At 59.6% G+C, this 22069-nt stretch overlaps 2 protein-coding genes across 7 annotated transcripts in view; both read right to left on the reverse strand.

Moving 5' to 3' along the window:
- Positions 1-12678, reverse strand: part of SDC3 (syndecan 3) — a 43036-nt gene extending 30358 nt beyond the window's left edge. The window contains exon 1 of the mRNA XM_038160862.1: positions 12448-12678. Coding sequence (XP_038016790.1) covers positions 12448-12537 — 90 coding nt within the window. The 5' untranslated portion in view covers positions 12538-12678. The remainder of the gene's footprint in view (positions 1-12447) is intronic.
- A 5962-nt stretch (positions 12679-18640) lies between these two features.
- The window catches only part of PUM1 (pumilio RNA binding family member 1), an 84399-nt gene continuing 80970 nt past the window's right edge, over positions 18641-22069 (reverse strand). For 3 of the 6 annotated variants that reach the window (XM_038160640.1, XM_038160637.1, XM_038160634.1), the window contains exon 22: positions 18641-20487. In XM_038160640.1, coding sequence (XP_038016568.1) covers positions 20356-20487 — 132 coding nt within the window. In that variant the 3' untranslated portion in view covers positions 18641-20355. The remainder of the gene's footprint in view (positions 20488-22069) is intronic. The other 3 variants (XM_038160636.1, XM_038160639.1, XM_038160635.1) reach the window with 1 other exon arrangement.

The following is a 22069-nucleotide window of genomic DNA, read 5'->3' on the forward strand; positions in this document are numbered from 1 at the left end:
GACCTACTTTCCGCCCGCCCGGCGGGGCCCTGCTCGCCCGCGGCTGCGGCGGCTCCGCGGGGCCGCCCCGGGGCCGCCCCATCCCCGCGGGGGATCCGCGGCTCCGGCCCCGGGGGATGCGCGGCTGCTGCCCCGGGGGATCGCGGCTCCGGCCCCGGGGGATGCGCGGCTCCGGCCCCGGGGGATGCGCGGCTGCTGCCCCGGGGGATCGCGGCCCCGGCCCCGGGGGATGCGCGGCTGCTGCCCCCGGAGCCCGGGGGAAGGGGCGGCGGGCTCGGAGCACCCACGGGGATTCATCCCCTCTCCCAGCTCCTCCGCAAAGAGCCCCGCGCTCCACAGGCGCGCCCTCCACGCTTTATTTTTAATTTTCTCAACCTTTTTGCCACGCTGAGTGGAGAGCCAGGAGCTCTTCAGGCGCCTCTGGGATGCTCCCGCCTTTCAGGACCGCACAAACCGATGGGTTTCTGTGCGAACACGGCTTTTTCCATTCAGGAAAAAAAAAATAAAAAAATTAAAAAAAAATCCAACCCTAATCCAGCGTTGCTGGGAGTCTTCCCTCTCACGGGCAGTGTCCACCTGCGGGGCTGCACTGGGGACGGCACTGGGAAGGCCCCGAGGGGACAAGTGCCAATATTTACTCCCCAACCTGTTGTTTCCCTCCGCAGATCCAGGCGGGAAGGAGGCTCCTGCTCTTTCCACAGCAGCAGGGATTTTCACAGCCCCAGCCTGCTGTGGAAATGTCCCTTCCCGATGCGCCTGCTGTCACCTGCTCTGAGCTGCTCAACACTCGCAGCCTCACTGGGGAATTCAAATGTATTGCTGGAGAGGGAAAACCAAAGCCAGCTCTGGCAGCTCTGGGATCCAGCCTGGGAACGGGTGAGGAACAAATGAACTGTGAGGGGGTTCTGCTGCCCCTGAGGCCTCTTTTCCCAGAGCAGTCCAGGTCGGCTGAGAGCAACACAGGAGGTGACAGAAAGGAGGCACAGAAATGTCCTGCCCTGCCACGGGGGGGAAGAGGGAGGAGAAACTGGGGGGGTCCTGCTGGGGGGGTCAGGGAGTGCCCAACATGGCAGCAGGTGGGAACGGGGCCCAGCATGCCAACGGGGGGAATGTCAGACAGACTGGGATCCTGCCAAGGGAACGGGCACCAGGATCCTGCCAGGGGAATGAGCACCAGGATCCTGCCATGGGAATGGGCACCAGGATCCTGCCAGGGGAATGGGCACCAGGATATCCACATGGGAATGGGCACCAGGATCCTGCCAGGGGAATGGGCACCAGGACCCTGCCAGTGGAGTGGGCACCAGGATATCCACATGGGAATGGGCACCAGGATCCTGCCAGCGGAGTGGGCACCAGGATCTCCACATGGGAATGGGTCCCAAAATCCCCTCAGTGGGACAGGCACCAGCTTTTCCATACAGCAGTGGGTCCCAGCATTCCCAGTACAGGGCCAGGTACCAGAATTCCCACATGGGAATGGCTCCCAACATCCTAGGCCAACACCCCCAGCCAGGCCTGGCACCAGCCTCACCACCTCCAACCCCACAACTCTTCTCACCCACAACCCAGCAGAGCAGGAGGAAAATGAGAACAGGGAGAGCTCCATGGCAAGGGAATGTCAGCCCAGGGCACCAGGACTCCCTGGCAGCCACCAGCAGGAGAAGCTGCTCCTTCCAGCCCATCCTCAGCTGATTCCTCCAGGGGGAGGCTCCAGGCTCTGTGAAGAGCAGGGGAGATGGTCCCCCCTGCAGTGACCACCCCCCACCACACCAGGTTTTCCTCAAATTCTCCACTCCAAGAGCTGCAGGATCCACCTTGTGCTTGGAAAAACACCTCCAGCTCTGGTGCCAGCAGGAAAATCTTAAAGACGGAACCATGGAAGCTCCCAGAGCCCAGGGGGTGAAGGAAGCACCCAAAACTCTGATTTCACAAAGGGAAGATTTTCCCGTGGGCTCCACGGCTGGGGTGACCCCATTGGGAAGGAGCATTGTTCCCTGTTACAGAGACTCATTATGATATTGGCTCTTCTCAAACAGTAAAATAGATTTATATCTGTGGTGTTAAATAACTTTGTTATAGAGATACAGGTTTTGTTTCTGTTGTTGATTAAGCTCAGTGAAATAGCTGATATCAGTGTGCTTGTGTTAAAATGCCTGCTGGGATGGGATAACACCCAGTGCACACAGGACGAGGACACCTGCACAGATCTGCCAACCACCAGCACTCCCTGGCTGAAGGCAGTGTGGGCAGGGCCCAGAACTGGAGGGGATGAGAATGGACTAAAACCACACCAAGGAATCCCCATGCTCTAAAAAGGCAGATCCGAGGAGCTGTGCTAAACAGTTCTTGGAACATGTAAGCTAGTTTATGGATATGCATAAGGATCTATGAATATGCAACAGGCTGATGTAATTAACAGGTATTTAAGGACTACCCCAAGATAACAGTGTGCTCTTGGCTCAGTGCCTGATCCACCAGGCCCTAATAACCTTTGCTCTGTGGTCCTTGTCTCCCTTTGTCCTTTATTAAACTTTGCACATTTTCACAGAAGAGGGAACGTGTTTTTCACATTCCCAAAGCAAACAAAGCCAATTCCTGAGCCCAAAACACCAACTGACCCCTCATTTTCAAGTCCAGCCAGGTCCACCCTCATTCCCACCGGCTGAGTTCTTCTCTTCCTTGGCAAACCCGTCCCTACACGTCAGCAGCACCAGAAAAATGGGTCCCTCCAGGTCCCTGTGGGCATCACCCCTCTGCACCCTTCAGCTGCTGCTCCCAGCCTTGCTCTTCCTCCCTGGATTTCCCCTCCAGGAATTTTCTTTCCTCTTTTCCACACCAGCTCTGAGCTGTGCCAGACAAGCCCCAGTTCCCAAAAACTTGGGGCAGGCAGAGCCCAAATCCACACCCAGTCCTGGATCCTGATCCTCCTCCTCACTCCAGAGCTCGCTCTGCTCCTCATTCAGCTTCTAACCTTTGCCAGAGAGAAAAAAACAATGAAAAATCACCAAAGCCCTGATTTTTATGCAGGGAAGTGCAAAGCTTGAGCAGGCGAGGGTGACCCTCCTGCCCTGCTGCCCGCTGGAGAGGCAGTGGATTTTTCCTCTGGAAGACCCTGGGTCACACAAAAGCAGCAGCAAAATTCCCCTGATCCTCGGGTTTGGCTGTTTTCCTTCACCTCCCACCCCATCCTCACCCTGGGTGAGGGGCAGGACTGGTCCCCAGAGGATAAACCCCACTGAGGCACCGGGGAAGCTCAGATTTGGTGTTTCCCTAATTAGGAGCGAGCAGGAAGCACCGACCCCGCTCCAAAACCTCGAGAGGAGAAGGAACCCAATTAACTTCTCACCGCCCTTTCAGCTTAGGTCAGAACTGAGGCTGGGATGTGTTTGGAGAGCCACGAGGTCGGGTTTGGGGGGGTTCAGAGCTTGTCCCATCCCCCGGCTGGACTCGGGGAGCCCAGCCCCGGAGCTGTGACCCCGGCTGAGGACGGGAAAACGCTGGGAAAACACACGAGCCGCGGATGTGGAGTTTGGCTTCTTTTTTTTTCCCCCTCTCCTCTAATTGCTGCTGCTATTTTAACAGAGCCAGGCATTTCCTTGACGATTCACAAGGCCTATAAATGTTTGATGTCCCTTTCCCTCCGCTCAGGCAGCAACTTCTGCTGGGGTTTGGGGGAAAAGGCCCGGACTGGAGCACCAGGATGGGACAGCGGCTGCAGGGGGAGGATCCAGCCCCGGATCCACATGGAAAGGCTCCATCACACCCCTCTGCTCCAGTCCTCTCCTCCTCCCAGTTCCTAGAAGGAGATCCCACTGCCCAGCCTCCGTGCAATATGGCTTTGTGCTGCAGGAACCTAAATATAGAGCCGAAACCCTCCGGGGGCTTTGCTGCGCTCCGAGGTATTTATAGCTGCAGGCAAACTCCGGCTGGAGCGCTGGGAGCAGCTGGAATCGTGCTGAGGAGGGATCCGGCCCTGCCTGCAGCAGGGATTTTGGGGTTCTGGGGCACCAGCCCCGCCCGGGTCAGCCCCGATCCCACTGGTCCCTGACCACCGCGGCAGGAACGTGTGGGAATCTCACCTGCACCGGGGGCTGGGGGCAGATTTGGGGTTTTAAGGCCGAACCCAGAGCAAAGAGGATGAGGCTGAGAGGCTCAGGGCCAGCCCAGCTGCTGCTCTGCAGCTCCTCGCAAAAATCCAGGCACCCGCTGCTCCAAAAGCATTTTCTGGGAACGGGAAGTTCACCCTTTGGAGCACGAGGGATGAAATGGTCCCTTCCTGCCAACCCTCAGTGTCCAGCCCGGCTCCTCTCCCTGATCTGAGCCAGCCCACCGGGAAAACTCGGCTGGAGGGAGGGGATGGGATGGGGGAGGGAAGGACAGGGAGCCCCAGGAGCAGCAGCCACTTCCCGAGCAGGAGTGAGTTCAGGGATGGGAACGGGCTGGGAGCCGGCTCTGCATCCCAATCCCACTCCCCTTCCTGCCCTGGAACCCCTGGCAGCACCAGCAGCTGCCTGGCTGGGCCTTGGGAATGTTTTCATCCAGGAGTTCCAGCACTGGGATCACAGAGTCAGCCTTGGCCAGAGCTGGCAAGAGCACTCGAGAATGTCGGAGTGGGATCAGAAGGAAAACCAGCAGGAAAATCCCTCAGTCGGGTTCCTGGGACTCCCCTGCCTCTGGGATGGTCCCAGGCAGACCCTCGGCCTCACGCCAGGCCGGTGGGACCAGCAGCCAAAAACCTCCTTGGAAAAGAAATCCCCAAACCCACACAGAAACGAAGGACTTTTAACAGTCAGAACCTGCCCAGAAGAGCCCCTGGGAATGAATGCTCCTCCCAGAGCCCTTCCCAGCACAATTCCCAGGTGCTCCAGGGCTGGAAGCAGCTCCCTGAGCAGGCAGCCCCAAAAGGTCCCAGTTCAGCCCCAAACTCCTGTGATGGGCGGGAGAGAGGACCGGGAGCTGCTGCTCCCTGCAGCCCCAGCCACTCCCAGGAACTCCCATCTCCTCTTGGATCAGGGGATCCCTGTGGACACAGGGACATCCCTGTGAGGGACAATGGCCCTCCCTGCCCACCCAGCCGTGCCACTCTCCATGGATTCCCTCTCTCCTTCCTCCTCCTCCTGGCTGCCTGCTGAAGAGCTCTTGCCATGGAAAAGAAAGGGATTCAGGATGCTCCAAATCCAGGATCTGCTCCCATCCCGGCATCCCAGCCACAGATCCCACCAGCCTCTTCCCACTGCACCCCTGGGCATTGCCCTGGTGGCTTTAGGGACACCTGTGGGACACCTGGGGACACCCTGCCAAGGCCTGGCCCTGCAGGGGGCCCAGCCCTCCGAGGCGGAGGAGGATTAATTAATCCCAATTATTATAAATAACTAATCCAAATTAAAGGCAGGAGAGCAAAGGGGGAGAACCAGCTGGGCCACCCCAATTCTAGCCCTAGGAACACCCCAAAATCCAGGGGGTCCTGCCCAGCCCTGGGCCCCCAATGCTGCAGGAACTGTCCCAGGGCAGTCCTGGGATCCAAGGTCACAGGGGGATCCCAGGATCCACGGCCAGAGGCTGATCCCAGGATCCAGAGGCATCCCCCAATCCCAGGATCCAGGGGGGCCCATCCCAGCTCCCACCTGCTCCAGTTCACCCCCGGTAAATGAGGAGAAATGGCTCCTCCCGAGAAAACAGCCCGAGGAATCCGGTGCCTCTGGGATTGCAGAGCCCGGCTGTCCCAGGGGGATGGGAATTCCCAAATCCCAGAGAAGCCTGGGGGAGTGAAGAGGGCCCCTGGCCACTAACCCCCACCCAGGATCCCAGTTCATCCCAGTTCCCTGCCCTGGAATCCTGATGGACCCCCAATATCCCCATCAGCACTCTCCTTAATTAACACCAGGGTAATTAACACCTGTCAGCACAGAGGGCACTGACCTGCTGCCACTGGGGGCTAATTAGAGTTTAATTAGTGCTCATCAGAGACCCCCCCCCCCCCCCATCAGTCCAGGCTGGGGGGCTCCAGGCTGGGGGGCACCGGGCTGGGCAGGAAATTGGAATTGGAATAATCCTGGATTATTTATGGAGGAGGAGGAGGAGGTGACAAAGGCAGGGGTGGCACCCAAGCCCAACATCCCACCCCAAAATTACCCTGAAATCACTACAAAAGGGAACCTCACCCTCGGAGCTGCCTCCAGGGGGTCCCAGCTGCCTAAAATCCCCCATTCCATCCCCAAATCCCTGGCAGCTCCGGGATTTCCCGCTGGGCTGGATCCAGGGCTTTGCAGCAGTCCAGGCCGCCCAGATCCTGTCCCAGCTCCAGCTCCAAACCCTGATCCCGGCTCCAGGATCTCCACATCTCCCTCACCTGGCACTGGAGACCGAGGGAGAGGGGAAAGGAAAACCTGGATGATGCCATTCCCCAAAAAACCTCCAAAATGTGGGGGAAAATGACATTATCCCGGTTTTTTCTGCTTGGTTTTCATTGGGTGCATGGAGAAGTTCTGCAGGGACGCAAGGGCCGCTGCCAGCAGCTGGAAAAGTTGTGAGGAGCTCAAATTTGCCTTTAAAAAAGCTGGAAATAGTGGATTAACATCAAGTTCGGGGAAGCAAAGCTCCCTGTGTGCTCCCAGACCTGCTGCCTCTCCAGGGAAAGCTGCTCGGGCAGGGACACCAACACAGCGATTTTCTGTTCCCTTCCAGCTTAACTTGCAGAAATGAGAAATAAATAAGATTGTTTTTCTCTCTTAAATGCCCGCTTTGGCCCCAAACTCCCACTCCCTTGCCCCAAAACACAGCCCTGCGTTGGATTTTTGACATTTGCTGCCTGAGTTTCCCTCCCAACCCCCCCAAACCCTCAGCCAGGCCCCCCCTTCCCTCCGCAGCTCCTGAACAGGCTCCATTCCCCTCCTCCTCCTCCTCCAGAAAACTTCATTTTTTTGGCAAACAAAGTGTTTTGCCAACAAGTTGTGCTCCGTGCTGCCTGGGAGATGAGGCTTTTCCCAGTTTTCCCTGGCTCCAGCCTCCTCCTCCCCACTCCAGGTCCCCCTCTGGGGCTGCAGCCAGGGGGGATTTGCACCCAGGCTCCCCCACACTGAGGTTTTCCCCCTTTTTTCCTAAAATAATCCCAATGTCTCCAGCAGCCGGGGCAGAAGCAGCAGCCCTGAGGTTGCTGCTGTTATTTTTATCTCGAAAGAAAGAGTTTGAGCTGTGGCCAAGCTGTGCTGAGGGAGGAGGGAGAGGCTTTTGTGTGGCCGCAGAGATGAAAACACAGCCAGCCCTGTGGGCAGGGCAGAGGGAACGTCCCAGCCCATCCCAGCCCGTCCCAGTCCAGCCTGGGGGGAGCTGGGAGCTGCTCTGGGATGCTGAGGTAAAGGAAAAGGAGTTTGGGTCCCCCCAAATCCGTGCTGTCCCCCAGCAGAGCCACCGCACTCGGGCTCAGTGCTGCCTCAAGCAGCCCAGAGTTAACTTCTTTTGAGTCAATTTTAATTAAAGTCCTTGAAAGAACCAGCTCTAAAAATGCTTTCGCCTTCCCACAGCCACGTCCCGTTCCTTCCTGAGCACACAAGGCCCCAAAAGAGAGTTTGGGGGGCAGGTGCTGCACCCCAGGAGCCTCCTCTGCCTGGATCCGGCCGCGTCCCTCCCTCCAGCTGGAATTCCCGTCCTGGAGCTGCCCACGGAGAGCTCCACACGAGGAGCTCGCCTTAAATGTCAAATTAATTAATGGGGAGAGGCAGGAGTGGCCGTGCAAAGCTCCCGGATCCAGCTCCGCTCCCCCCGGAGCCGCGGAGGGACGGGAGGCACCGGCGGAACCCCCCGGCAGGGAGGGAACTGGGATTGGCACAGAATATGGGGAAAACTGGGAATGGTTCACAGCACGGGGGGAAACTGGGAATGGCTCAAACACGAGCTAGGATTGGCACAAAACTCAGGTGGAAAACTGGGAATGGCTCAAAATTCAGGTGGAAAATTGGGAATGGCGCAAAGCACGCGTGGGAAACCGGGAATGGCTGAAAACAGGAGGGAAAACTGGGAATGGTTCAAAACACGAGCTGGGATTGGCACAAAACTCAGGTGGAAACCTATGAATGGCACAAACCATGAGTGGGAAAGCTGGGAACGGTACAAAATATGGGTGGGAAAGCTGGGAATCACACAAAACTCAGGTGGGAAACTGTGAATGGCACAAAACCCGGGTGGGAAATTGGGATTGGCTCAAAACACAGGTGGAAAAGCTGGGAATGGCACAAACCATGGGTGGGAAATTGGGAATAGCACAAAACATTGGGAATGGTAAAAAACAAGGGGAGAAGTCGAGAATGGCACAAAACTCAAGTGGAAAAGCTGGGAATGGCACAAAACTCGAGTGGAAAAGCTGGGAATGGCACAAAACTCGAGTGGAAAAGCTGGGAATGGCACAAACCATGGGTGGAAAAATCTGGGAATGGCACAAAGCTCAGGTGGAAAATTGGGAATGGCACAAAACGTGTGTGGGAGAGATGGAAATGGTTTAAAACACGGGTGAAAAGCTGGGAATGGCACAAATCATGAGTAGAAAATCTGGGAATGGCACAAAACAAGAGGGAGAAGCCGGGAATGGCCCAGAGCGCGGGGAAGGCTCTGCTCCTCCCCCCGCAGCCGGGCGGGGGCTCCGGAGCCCGGCAGGGACCGGGGGGTCTCGGTGGCACCGGGCAGGGCCTCGGCCCCTTCCTGCGGATAAACCCTTCTCCAGCAGCTCCCGAGCCAGGGGAGCCTCGGGCTGGCTGGGGAGGATGAGGAGGGAAGGGAGGATGCAGGGAGCGCATCTCCGTGCTCCCAGGAGAGCCCAGCCGCGTTTGCAGGGCTCCAAATCCCCGCTCCCCATCTCCGGAGCACCGAGAGCGCCGGGCCTGAGCCTCCAGGAGCAGAACAGCGGCAAAACCCACCCAGAGCCGGGCGGGAGGCGAGGGTGGGACCGGCCCCAGCTCCGGGAGAGCCGGGAGGGACCCGGGACACGGGGACAGAACCCACCGGAGCCGGGCTGAAGCCTCCGAGGGCTCGGGAAGAGAGGAGTGCCCGGTTCCCGGAGCCCCGCCGGGCCCGGCAGGGTTGGTACCCGGCTCACGTTCCCGGGACCGGCATTCCCCAGCCCCCGCCGCCGTCTCCCGGGGCTGCCGCACATCTCCCGAGGGAAAGGAGCCCTGGGGACAGCCGGGGACTTCACGGCCACTGCTCCCAGGCAGGGGTAGGAGGTGAGAGTGGCCAGGGGACCCTGCACCCTTTGGAGACCCGTTCCTTTATTTATTGATACTTTTTTTCCCCTCAGTTTCTCCGTGAAAGAGGAAGGAGCTGGGGTTGAGCACGGCTGGACTGGGAGAGCCGGGCTGGACCCCGTGTGACTCCAGCTCACACCGGGGAGCTCCAAGCCACCCCTGGGCGCCGGGCTGAGCCCCGCGAACCCATGACACCAAACCCAGAGCACCCCCGAAGCTCAGCAGAGACCCTCCCCCGCGGCCTCGAGGCCAGGCTGGAAACCAGGAGCTGCCGAGCCCGAAACACTGGGAATCATCACGGGAATGAGGGCGTCCTGTGACCCCCCGGCCCTGGTGGGACCCGGAGCTGTGGGGAGGCTGAACTCACTCCAGATCCCTGCCGGGAAGGGGGTGCTTCACCCCAAAACCCTGCAGGGCTTCTCTGGGGGCTGTGTCCCTCATTATCCCTCAGGACTGAGCCAGGGGAGGATCTGGGGGGTGGCAGGGAGCAAGGGAAGCCCTTCCACAGTGAAACACAACCCTGGAGTAAATCCAGAGCACCCCCCGATCGCCGGCACGGGGAGCCAGGACCTGGCCGGCCCCAGAGCCACCCCAGCAGTGCCCCAGGGACCTGGGAAAGGTTAGGAGCAATTAACGCTCTCGGTAATTAAGGTGATGAGTTGATCCCTAAGCTGGGCTCCGACAGCAGCCAGGGCCACAACAAAACATCCTGACCCCCACCTTGGGGACCTCGGAGCCAGGGGGACACTCAGGGCTGTCTGCACCCACCCCCTCCACAGAGGGGAGCCTCTCCTGGGAATCTGGGGTGTCCCACAGGGGCTGAGCCCGTCCCTGCCCCGGGAAGGGCTGATGCAGGAGCCTGAGTGTCCCTTGTCCCCTCTCCCCATGGTCCATATCCAGCTCCAAAGGGATGAGCCAGGACCAGGGAGGAGCCTTGGGAAATCACAGCCAAACCCAAACTGGTCCACGGCGCTGTTGGGAAAACCCCTCTGCCGGCGATGGGGCCCAGCAGGAGGAGCAGCCGCTGTCCCCCAGCTCTCCCACGCTGGCAAGTAAAGAGTTACAGGGGCTGATCCCAAGGGGATCCATCCCAGCTTCCCCAAAGGCCGGGCCGAGAGGGGTCACGGACTGCAGAAGATCAAAGGGAGGCATCGAGTCCCGGGGAGGTGTCACAGCCGTGCCCTGTCCCTGTCCCCTGCTCCCCTGGGACGGGCACAGGGACCCAGCCCCGGGAGCTCACGGTGCCTGCGGGGCTGGGGTCGCTCATCCCGGCTCCTCCGAGCAGCCACGACCGCTCCGGGTGCTGCTCCAGGGAAAGGTCCCCTGGCAGGGCCCAGGATCCGGCGCTGGGGGAACAGGAATCCCCAAACCGTCCCCATCCCACCGTCAGGGATGTGCCGGAGCTGTGCCAAGGCCCCGCTTCCCTCCCGGTGGCCCAGGGGAGGAGCTGAGTCAGTCCAAGGAGAAGGAAGGACTGAAGGGGGAAGAGAGGGGGAGAGGCGAGGCCTCGATCCCATCCAGGTGGAGGCAGCAGCTCCTCCAGCCCTTGGGAGCATCCCACATCCCGTCACCTCCAGCCCGGCACTGAAGAGCCTCACAGCCTCCCCTGAATGGCCAAATCCCCCCCGGAAACGCCAACAGCCTCATCCAGTAACCAGCAACTCCAACTCTCCAAAAGCAAAGGGGAAATGCTCATTCGGGGGGGGTGAGCACCCCAGAGCCGCCCCCACACCCCCAGGAGGGCTGGGACACCGGCACAGCCACACTCACCGCTCTGCACCGCGGCCACCGGGCACGGCGGGAGCTCCCGGTGGAGCAGAGCCTTCCCCGGACCCATGGCAGAGGAATAGCGGGCTGGATAAAGCGCCCTTGGAGCCGTGCAAATTCACCAGAGGCGTTGGAGGAGCGTCTCACGTCCCCTCGGAGACTCTGGAGCCGTGTCTCTGCTCCAGAGGGGCAGACTTGCTGCTGGGAGAGCCAGGAGGACGCCCCTGGTGCGGGGGGCAGCCAGCCCGGGGCACCCCCGAACCGGAGCCCCGGGAGGAGGAGGATGAGCTCCGGGCGATTCAATGCAGCAGCCAGGCCCTGGGGCTTCTTCCCCTCTTCAAGAGAGGAGGAGGAGGAGGAGCAGCCTTCCTCCCAACCACCCTCTCCCGTTGCTCTCGAGCTGGAGGGAGAAGCATCCTCGGGCTCCTTCCCGGAGAGCATCCCCCAAAAAGCAGCGCCCCAATCCCCCAAACTCCAACGCCGGGCTCGGGGCAGGGAGCAGGCGGGGCGGGGAGGTTCCCGCGGATCCCTCGGATCCACGGATCCCGGGGGGAGCAGCAGCTCTGGAAGTGCCTCGAGCCCCCCCGGCCCCTTCTCCTCCGGAGGGGGAAGAGCGGGCGCTGCCTGGGGGGCCCGGGCTGCGCCTGCCGCCCCCCGCCCCATCGGGGGCTGGGGATGCACGCGGGGAGGCGGAGGGGAAGGGCGGGGGGGGTCCCTGCTGCCCCCGAGCAGCAGCGGGGGGTTCCTCCCTCTCCGCACCTCAGGGGGATTTTTAAGGCGTGTTTCGCTACGACCTTCAAACGGCAGCTGCCCGCAGCCCCCTCCCCACGGCCGCCACCGCCCGGCACCGCCCGGGGGGGTCGCAGGGGAGGGGACAGCCCCGGGGGCAGCGCCTGCTGGGCTCGGGGGGGCTCTGCGGGCACCAAGGGGCTGCCACGGGGCAGGGTGCGGGGAGCGGAGCCCCGGGGGAGCTGGGAGACCCCACAAGCCGGGTCCCGGTCCCCGGGGGTGCCGCCCCCCGCCCGCTGCCGCTGCCGGACCCCGCGCGGGGCCGGTCCCCCCCGGTACCGCTGCCGGCCCCGCGCCCCCCGCCCGCTGCCGATCCACGCGCGGTACCGAGGCCGGTTCCGGACCGGCGCCGCTGCCCGGGGCCGGCTCGGGCACGGAACCGGCGCCGCCGCACACACCCCCGTCCCTCGCGGTACCGATCTACGCGCGATGCCGGGGCCGGTCCCACCCCCCTGCCCACGGCGGCTCATCCGCGGGGCCGGTGCCGCCCGCCGCCGGTCCCCGCTGCCGCCGCCGGTCCCCGCCGCCCCTCCCGGGGCCGGTGCCGATCCCTCCCCTCACCCCCCGCTCGGTGCCGGTCCCCGCCGCCCCCCTGGCGGTGCCGGTGTCCCCCTGTCCCCCTGCCCGTGCCCCCCGCCGGTGCCCCCGCACTCACCAGCGCGGCGCGGGCGCCGAGCAGCAGCAGCAGCAGCAGCGGGAGGCTCCGCAGCCCCCGGGGCGCCGGCGGCGGCACCTCCCCGGGCATCTTCCTGCCGCAAGGACGCTGCCGGCGGCGGCGGGAGGCGGCGGGAGGCGGCGGCGGGGGCGGGGAAGGGCCTTTGTTGCCGCCGCCCGCGGGAGGCGGGCGGTGGGTGCGGGCGCTGGGTGCGGGGCCGCCGCCGCCGCCGCGCCGCCCTCCCGGCCCCGCCGCGCCCCCCCCGCGCCGCCGCCGCCCCGCCCCGGCCCCGCACGGCACGGCACGGCACGGGGACAGCGGGGACGGGGGAGGAGCCTGGGGGACCGAGCGGGGCTGGGGTGGATTGAGGGGTCCTGGGGGGGATGGGGGAGCCTGGGGGGGACCTGGGACAGATGGGGGGGACCTGGGGTAGATGGGGGGGAGCTGGGGTAGATGGGGGGGAGCTGGACACGTGGGAGGGGTCTGGGGCAGACTGGGGGACCCTGGGGTAGATGGCGGGACGTTGGGGGACACATGGAGGAGGGGGGGGGGTCTGGAAAAACTGGGAGGACCCTGGGGTGGATGGGGAGGAGCGTGGGGGACATGTGGGGGGCGTCTAGGGCAGGCTGGGGAGCGGGCATCGATGGGGGCGACGTGGGGTGGATGAGGGAGACCAGGGGGACATTTGGGAGGGGTCTGGGGCAGACTGGGAGACCTTGGGAGGGGAGAACTGGGGGCCGTAAGGGGGGAATGGGGCAGATAAGTGGGCCATGGGTTAAAGGGGGAAGCCTGATGGGAAGGGGGCGCCCGGGGCAGACTGAGGGGCGAGCAGGGAGAGATGGGGAGGGATCTGGGGCAGCTGGAAGGGGCTGGGGTGGATGGGGTGCATTGGGATGGGTAAAGGAGTGCACTGGGGCAAACTGGGGCAGCCCGGGGTGTGTGTGGGGGGGGATCAGGGGCAGATCGGGGACATCCAGGGGGAGGTGGGAGGGTCTGGGGGCAGCTGGGGGCACCCAGGATTAGACGGGGGAGCCAAGGTGGTGTTTGGGACGCCTGGGGGGTACCCACCAGGGATGGGTGGGAGGGGAAAACCTTCGGGCATTCCGGGAATCACTCCCGGGCCGACAGGGGACAGGGGGGTGGGGGCTGAACCAGCCTCAGTTTCCCCGTTCAAAACCCGGGATGGCAGCGGGATCAGAGGGCGGTGACGGTGACTCCACACGCCTGCCGGGCGGCCCGGGAGCGGCTCCGCTCTGAACCCGGGGTTTGGTCACCCCTGGGGGCGGTGAGGCTGCGGGTGAGCTGGGATGGGATGGGATGGGATGGGATGGGATGGGATGGGATGGGATGGGATGGGATGGGATGGGATGGAATGAGCCATTTCCACACACGTGGAATTCCTCCTTTCCTGTCAGGGGCCTAAAAGTAGACTCGGGCTCCCCTAAACCCCCTCATTCACCCCCAAAATACAGCCCGGGAGGGGCTCGGGGGGGCAGGGGGGTTAGTGGGACAAAGGAGGGAAAATCAGCCGAATTCAGCCACAAACGGAGCTGAACCTCTGGCTGGGGGAGCCGGGACTCGGCTCCCCACAAATCCCCCCCGAGGATCCTCCCACTGCCCCGGGACTGGGAACTCGGGGAACACCGGGGGGAGTGGGAAACATCGGGGGGCTCTGGGGGCCCCCACCTGAGTGACTCCATTCGGATTGAATTGGCCTGTAATTAGCAGAATCCAAATTAATTTTTTAAGTGCATTTTTAGAAGGAGTGAGAAGTGGGAAGGGGGGGCAAAACCCAGGGAAAGGTGGGGAGGGGTCCCCGAGGCTGGGGGTGAAAAGGGGTCCCGGGGGCATCCCAGGGACAGCGGGGGGGTCCCAGAATGGGGGGATTCCCGGGACAGTGGGGTGGCCCCGGAGCAGGGCAGTCCCAGAGAGGGGGTCCGGGGGCATCCTGGGGCCATGGGAGGTCTGGGGACAGGAGGTGGCTTTGGGGTGGGGGAGTCCCAGGGACATCGGGGGGGCCTCAAGGACAGTGGGGGAGGTGCCAGGGACAGCGGGGACATCGAGCCGGGGGTATCACAAGGCAGTGGGGTCCTGGGGACACTGGTGGGTCCCATGCAGGGGGGATTGTGGAGCAGGGGGCCACCGGTGCTGGGGGGGTCCCAGGGATGGGGTCCCGGTGCCAGGGTGTCCCCAGACAGGGGTGCTGTCCCCAGGCAGGGCAGTGTCCCCAGGCAGGGAGGTGTCCCCAGGCAGGGCTCCTGTCCCCAGGCAGGGCTCCTGTCCCCAGGCAGGGAGGTGTCCCCAGGCAGGGCGGTGTCCCCAGGCAGGGCTGCTGTCCCCAGTCAGGGCGGTGTCCCGAGGCCCGGAGCTGTCCCCAGTCAGGGCAGTGTCCCCAGGCAGGGCTGCTGTCCCTAGGCCCGGAGCTGTCCCCAGGCAGGGCTGCTGTCCCCAGGCAGGGCTGCTGTCCCCAGGCAGGGCAGTGTCCCCAGGCAGGGCTGCTGTCCCCAGGCAGGGCTCCTGTCCCCAAGCAGGGCAGTGTCCCCAGCCCCGCGCGTTGCTGAGCCTGCACCGCCCCGCCGTGGCCGCCGCCGCCCCTGCAGGGACCGGGCCAGGTCCCCGCGGGTCCCCAGCGAGGGGTGGCCGCCCAGGCGTGGCCCCCGAGGGTGGCGGGGCTTTGCGGGACCCCACAGGAGGAGCTGGGGGCGGGCGGGCGCTGCCAGCGGGGCCTTGTCCCCCTGCGCCGCGGTGACAGCGGCAGCTCCGGTCCCCGCGTGTCCCCTCGGGTCCGGGCAGCGCCATGGGACGGGGGGTGGCACAGGGGATCCTGGCTGAGGTGACAGGTCCCTTCGCATCCCTTCTCCAGCGGCAGTCGCCGGCCGCGCTCAGGAGGGACCGAGGCCGGGCCAGCACGGAGCGCCCGGGCCCTCCCCGGCCGTGTCCCCTCTGTCACCCGGCAGGGCCAGCCGCTCCGGGTGACAGCCGATGCCGTTCCCCAGCACCTCGGGCTGAGCCCGGAGCCGCAGGAGTCCGGGGGAGCGGACACTGAGCCCGGCACTGCAGCCCTCTGCGGCCGGAACGAGCGCTCGGCGCTGAATTAAACATTAACCACTGGATTGCTGTCCCTCGCTTCCACCATGTTTGTCCCCAAACCGGGGCTGGCTGAGCTCCACAGGCGCCACCAGGTGAATGAGCTGCTGAAGAGCTCAGAGACACCCAGAGAGCTCCAAAGCCCCGAAGCCGGAGGGGCCGTGGCCCTGGTGGCCGTGCTGGGCACAGGGCGGCCTCAAACGCCGGGCACAAACGGAGTCAAACCCCAAATCTGCTGGGTTTTACACCAACGGGGTGGAAAAGGGTCAGTCCCAGCATGGGGTCCCAGATCAATCCTGGTGTGGGAACAGATCAATCCCAGTGTGGGAACAGATCAATCCTGGTGTGGGGTCCCAGATCAATCCCAGTGTGGGAACAGATCAATCCCAGTACAGGGTCCCAGATCAGTCCCAGTGTGATTTCCAGATCAATCCCAGTGTGGGGTCCCAGGTCAGTCCTGGTGTGGGGATCCCAGATCAATCCCAGTGTGGGAACAGATCAATCCCAGTACAGGGTCCCAGATCAGCCCCAGTGTGGGAACAGATCAATCCCAGTACAGGGTCCCAGATCAATCCCATTGTGGGTTCCCAGATTAATCCCAGTGTGGGAAAAGCTCAATCCCAGTACAGGGTCCCAGATAAATCCCAGTACAGGATCCTAGATCAATCCCAGAGTGGGGTCCCAGGGGTGCTGGCCCTGCTGAGGGGTGGGAATGGGACGTGGGAAGAGTCTGGGCTTCAAACCCATCCTTTCCATGTGCAAAGCCAAAAGGAGTCATTTTCTGTAAAATGGGCGCTTTCTTGCCCTCCATCACTTGGCCACGTGACCCTCCCGCCACAGGATCCCAGATTCATCAGCATTCCCCACATGTCCCTCTGGAAAAGGGATTTTCAATGCAGCAAAGCACAGTTAGGGACAGGGAAGGTCCCGGATGCTGCAAATGGGGGAAACTGGTGGGAAGGAGAGGCTGGTTTTGGGGTTCTGTTCACAGAGGGAAAGAAAAGCGGAGCTGGAGCTCCCTTAAATAGGGAATTGAAGGAATAAGGGAGACCAGGACATCATGGGGGCAGCAGGGGTGAGTGGGGGTAGAACCATCAGCTCCATGGAGTGGCCTGGAGAAGGAACAGGGAGAGAATTCCTGCCCAAGATCCCATCCAGCCCTGCCCCCTGGCACTGGGAGCCATTCCCTGGCTCCTGGCCCTGCAGGCCTTGTCCCCAGTCCCTCTGCAGCTCTCCTGGAGCCCCTTCAGGCCCTGCAAGGGCTCTGAGCTCTCCCTGGAGCCTTCTCCTCTGCAGGGGAGCACCCCCAGCTCTGCCAGCCTGGCTCCAGAGGGGCTCCAGCCCTGCAGCAGCTCCGTGGATTCCTCCGGGCTCTCTCCAGCAGCTCCAAATCCTCGATTCTGGGGGGTCCAGGGCTGGGGCAGCTCTGCAGGTGGGGTCTCAGGAGAATCTCCCATCCCTGTGCCCCAGGGAGCCTGTTCAGGATGGGCCCCCAATCCCCCACTTTAAAATCATCTCTGGGTGTTTTCTCCCCCACAAAAACGCCAGCTCAGCTCCCTCCTTCAGCACATCACACTCACTAAGACAGAAATAAAGCCTTTAAAATGCCCCTTCCCCTGCTCTCCATGCCAGCCCTCCAGCACAGCTCCAGCCCTTCCCCACGTCCTGGCCCCAGTGAAGCTCCAAACTCCAATTCAACATTCCATGAAAAGCAGAGCCCCAGCTCTTCCCCATGTCCTGCCCCTGGATTGCAGCTCCAATTCCATGAAAAGCACAAATCCAACCCTTCCCTGTGTCCCGCTCCCACATGGAAGTTCCAAATTCCAATTCAACATTCCATGAACAGCACTCCTCCAAGCCTTCCGTGTCCTGCCCTTGGATTGGAGCTCCAATCCCTTGAGAAGAACAGCTCCAGCTCTTCCCTGTGTCCTGCCCTGGGATTGGAGCTCCAATCCCATGAACAGCTCCAGCTCTTCCCTGTGTCCTGCCCTTGGATTGGAGCTCCAATCCCATGAACAGCTCCAGCTCTTCCCTGTGTCCTGCCCTGGGATTGGAGCTCCAATCCCATGAGAAGAACAGCTCCAGCTCTTCCCTGTGTCCCGTCCTTGGATTGGAGCTCCAATCCCATGAACAGCTCCAGCTCTTCCCTGTGTCCTGCCCTGGGATTGGAGCTCCAATCCCATGAACAGCTCCAGCTCTTCCCTGTGTCCCGTCCTTGGATTGGAGCTCCAATCCCATGAACAGCTCCAGCTCTTCCCTGTGTCCCGTCCTTGGATTGGAGCTCCAATCCCATGAACAGCTCCAGCTCTTCCCTGTGTCCCGTCCTTGGATTGGAGCTCCAATTCCATGAACAGCTCCAGCTCTTCCCTGTGTCCTGCCCTTGGATTGGAGCTCCAATCCCATGAACAGCTCCAGCTCTTCCCCGTGTCCTGCCCTTGGACTGGAGCTCCAATCCCATGAGAACAGCTCCAGCTCTTCCCTGTGTCCCGTCCTTGGATTGGAGCTCCAATTCCATGAACAGCTCCAGCTCTTCCCTGTGTCCTGCCCTGGGATTGGAGCTCCAATCCCATGAGAACAGCTCCAGCTCTTCCCTGTGTCCTGCCCTGGGATTGGAGCTCCAATTCCATGAACAGCTCCAGCTCTTCCCTGTGTCCTGCCCTGGGATTGGAGCTCCAATCCCATGAACAGCTCCAGCTCTTCCCTGTGTCCTGCCCTTGGATTGGAGCTCCAATCCCATGAACAGCTCCAGCTCTTCCCTGTGTCCTGTCCTTGGATTGGAGCTCCAATCCCATGAGAACAGCTCCAGCTCTTCCCTGTGTCCCGTCCTTGGATTGGAGCTCCAATCCCATGAACAGCTCCAGCTCTTCCCTGTGTCCTGCCCTAGGATTGGAGCTCCAATCCCATGAGAACAGCTCCAGCTCTTCCCTGTGTCCTGCCCTGGGATTGGAGCTCCAATCCCATGAACAGCTCCAGCTCTTCCCTGTGTCCTGGACCCACGCTGAAGCTCCAAACTCCAACAGAACATTCCATGAAGAGCTGGAGCTCTTCCCCTTGTCCCCAGGACTGAGGCTCCAAACTCCAACAAACGATTCCATGAAACCCTGAGCCAGATTCCAAAGTTCTGTATTTTTCAAAATAAAGATCACACGTTGTTTAGAGACAATCTACACAAGAGTTACAAAAAATAGTCGCCCAGGCAGAAGCATACACAGGTTTGTTAATTATACACATATGGTTACAAGTGTGCTTGCAAAAAAGTTCATTGGAAATATACACAAGGCTCTGTAAATGTACACCGTGTAGTGTTACAATTCTATATTCAAACGAGGAAAATTGACAGTATGTTACATTCACTTACAAGTAGACAAAATGCAAAATACAGTTCATCTTCTGTACAAAAAAGGGGGAGGTGATTCACACTTTACAAGGTGAAAAGGGGCTCTGATTGTAAGGAAAACTAGGAGGGGGCTGTACTTTTGCACTTTTTGTTTCTTACTGTCACAAAAGAAGCAAAACATTACTTTTTAAGATTCAAAAAAACACTATTTGGAACTGAATCAGGTCTGTAGAACATTTAGAAAGGATCTCTACCGTCCAACTAGGTGACAAATAAAACCAAGCAGTTTATTTTTCTTCCTTTTTTGTTTTTTAACATTAACTAGGCTGTATAAAGAGAACATTTCCTTCAAAAGAAAAAATTTACTTCTGGTTGAAATTACAATTTACAATATACAACACTATATGCTACGACCATAAAAGGTGTGAATATACACTGAAATGCACAGGTTTTGCTAAATTCTTTTTTTTTCCTGTTTTCTTACCAAAAAACGGGTTTTATGTCGATTCAAACTTCTCCACATTTACATTACAGAGGTTTACAAATGTACAATTGTACAGTCAGAAGTATGTTCCACTACTAGGGTACATTATAGATACAGATCAGACATCAAAACAAGAAAATACTACAAATTTTTATATATGTAAAGTCTACACCAAGTATACACTATATATTTATAGAAGCAAGACCAAAGCCGAGTTGGATTTTTTTTGTTTTTCCTCATGCTAAATAATCAAATTGTGTCTCTCCAGGTGAACAGAGGAGTGGGCATAAAAAATCCCAAAAATCCTCCACTTTTACATCATCTCTGGGTGTTTTCTCAAAACGCCAGCTAAGCTCCCTCCTTCAGCATGTCAGTCACAAATAAAATAGAAATAAAGCCATTAAAAAGTCCCAAAACTGGAATTTTGGTGTCTTTGTTTAAAACCAAACTTTAGCAAGTTGAATTTTTTTCTTTTTAGTATTTCTACCAGTGGTGTCACTGAACTAAAATTCCAACTTCTCGCTGATTTTTGGGCTAAAAGGAGGAAATAAAAACCCCCAAAAAAGGTATTTGCAAAAAAGGATGAATTAAAAACGGGGTTTTTTTTCCTGTTTTGTTTGTTGTCTTCGAACCAACCACCCTGAAAGTCTCCACATTTGGAATATAGATACAACAGTGAACAAAAATGTGGCCTTCCATGTACATCTGAGACCTATGTACAAGAATTCTATACACCAGTAAAACAGCAGGGCAATTAGTTAATTAAAAAAAATAATTAGTACATGTTATGCGTAATAAAATTAAAGAAATTTACAAAGGCTTCTCTTTTTTTTTTTTTGTGGTTTTTTTTTTTTCTGCTTTTCTTTGTTTGTTTTTTTTTTTTTGTGGGTTTTGTTTGTTTGTGGTTTTTTAGCAACCCTGGCGGGTGGCGTGGGTGGCTTCTGGGGTGGATTCCTGGCGGGATTCCTGGGATCCTGGAGTGCCTCTGGAGCAGCCCCGCTCAGATGATGCCGTTGGGGGGGCCGCAGATGGGCCCCAGGTCCACCCCGTTTTTCATGTAGTACTTCTCCAGCTTGGCCAGGATGTGCTTGCCGTAGGTGTACTTGCGCAGCGTGGCGATGTGGGGCCGGATCTGAGGGAAAAGCGGCCAAAATGGGATTGAAGACAGAAATAAAGCCTTTAAAAATGCCCCTTCCCCTGCTCTCCAGCCCTTCCCCGTGTCCCGGTCCCACAGTGAAGCTCCAAACTCCAACATTCCATGAAAAGCAGAGCCCCAGCTCTTCCCCGTGTCCTGCCCCCCTCAGGATTTAGGAGCCCGAGTGGGGTTACACCCGTCCCCTGGGTCAAACCAGCTCCCCCAGAGCCCAGAGGTCTTTGCTGGCACTGATGCCCCAGGTTCAGCTTTTCTATTTTTCAGGTTCTGCTTTAGTGTGTGGGTCTGGGCTTCACATTATGGGATGGTGAGCTCTCTGCACAGAGCAGGGAGACAAAACAATTCCTGCTCCAGCTGGGCACCAAGGACAAATGATCCAAATCTCAGCCCAGGAGCACAAACAGCGTGGGCTGCAGAGAGAAAAACAAGCAGGGTGGGAGTGCCTGGGCTGGGGCTGGAACGGGACAATGAACTGCAAGGTGCAAATGGAGCAGAGCTGATCCAAGGGACAGACCCCGTGCCCGCTCGTGCATTTTGGGACCATTTGGGTTCACCTTGGGTGCAGCCCTGGCTGGGCTCTGGTGCTGCCCAAGGTGGATCCACGGATCCATTATCCTTTTAATAAATCCCTGCTTTATTCTTTAGCTCTGTCCAGCCTCTGTCCCAGGGCAGCCTTCCCAAGGCATCAGCATCACACAATTCCTGGAATCCAGGCCCTGCTCCTCAATTCCCAGTGGGATTCTGCACAAGGCAAGCACTGGGGCTTTGAATTAAATGGACTCCCACTGCCTGGGAAGGGTTAGATGGGATACTGGGAAGGAATTCCTGGCTGAGAGGGAGGTGAGGGGCTGGGCTGGAACTCCCAGAGCAGCTGGGGCTGCCCCTGGATCCCTGGCAGTGCCCAAGGCCAGGCTGGAGCAGCCTGGGACAGTGGGAGGTGTCCCTGCCGTGGCAGGGGTGGCACTGGATGGGATTTAAGGGTTCTCCAACCCAAACCATTCCAGGATTCCACCATTTCACCATTTCCTCCTCTCCAAGTGGATGTCCAGCATTCCCTGCTCCAAGGGCAGCCACATCCCACCAGTGCCCCTAACCAGGACCTCATCTCCAACTGCCCCTGGCTCAGCAGCTCAGCCTCCGGTCCCTCCCATTCCTGTTCCACTCCAGGGACCCCATTCCCAAAGCACAAATCCAACCTGGCTCCCCATTCCCAGCAGGAATGATGCCTGTGCCCAGCACAAGGAGCAGAGAAGCTCCAATTCCAACCCTTCCTTCTCTGTCCAGCTTCATCCCTTTCACTTTCTGCCTTTAATGACACAACTGTTAAAATCACTTTTCAATTTTATTTTTTAAAATAAAACCCTAAATAAAATCCCATTTTTAGCCCCATCCCAAGCTGCTGTTTTCCACATTCAGCAGCCATTCCCACAGCCCTTGGCTCCATTTCTCCAGGCTTTCCTGCAGCCTGGGATCACAGCTGAAATCACATTCACTCAGGCCCACTTAGCTGTCAACCCTGAGCTATTTTTGACAGCCCCACTGATAATCTAATTTGCATTTT

This window comes from Motacilla alba, chromosome 23, assembly GCF_015832195.1.
Source record: "Motacilla alba alba isolate MOTALB_02 chromosome 23, Motacilla_alba_V1.0_pri, whole genome shotgun sequence".
Lineage (NCBI taxonomy): Eukaryota > Metazoa > Chordata > Aves > Passeriformes > Motacillidae > Motacilla > Motacilla alba.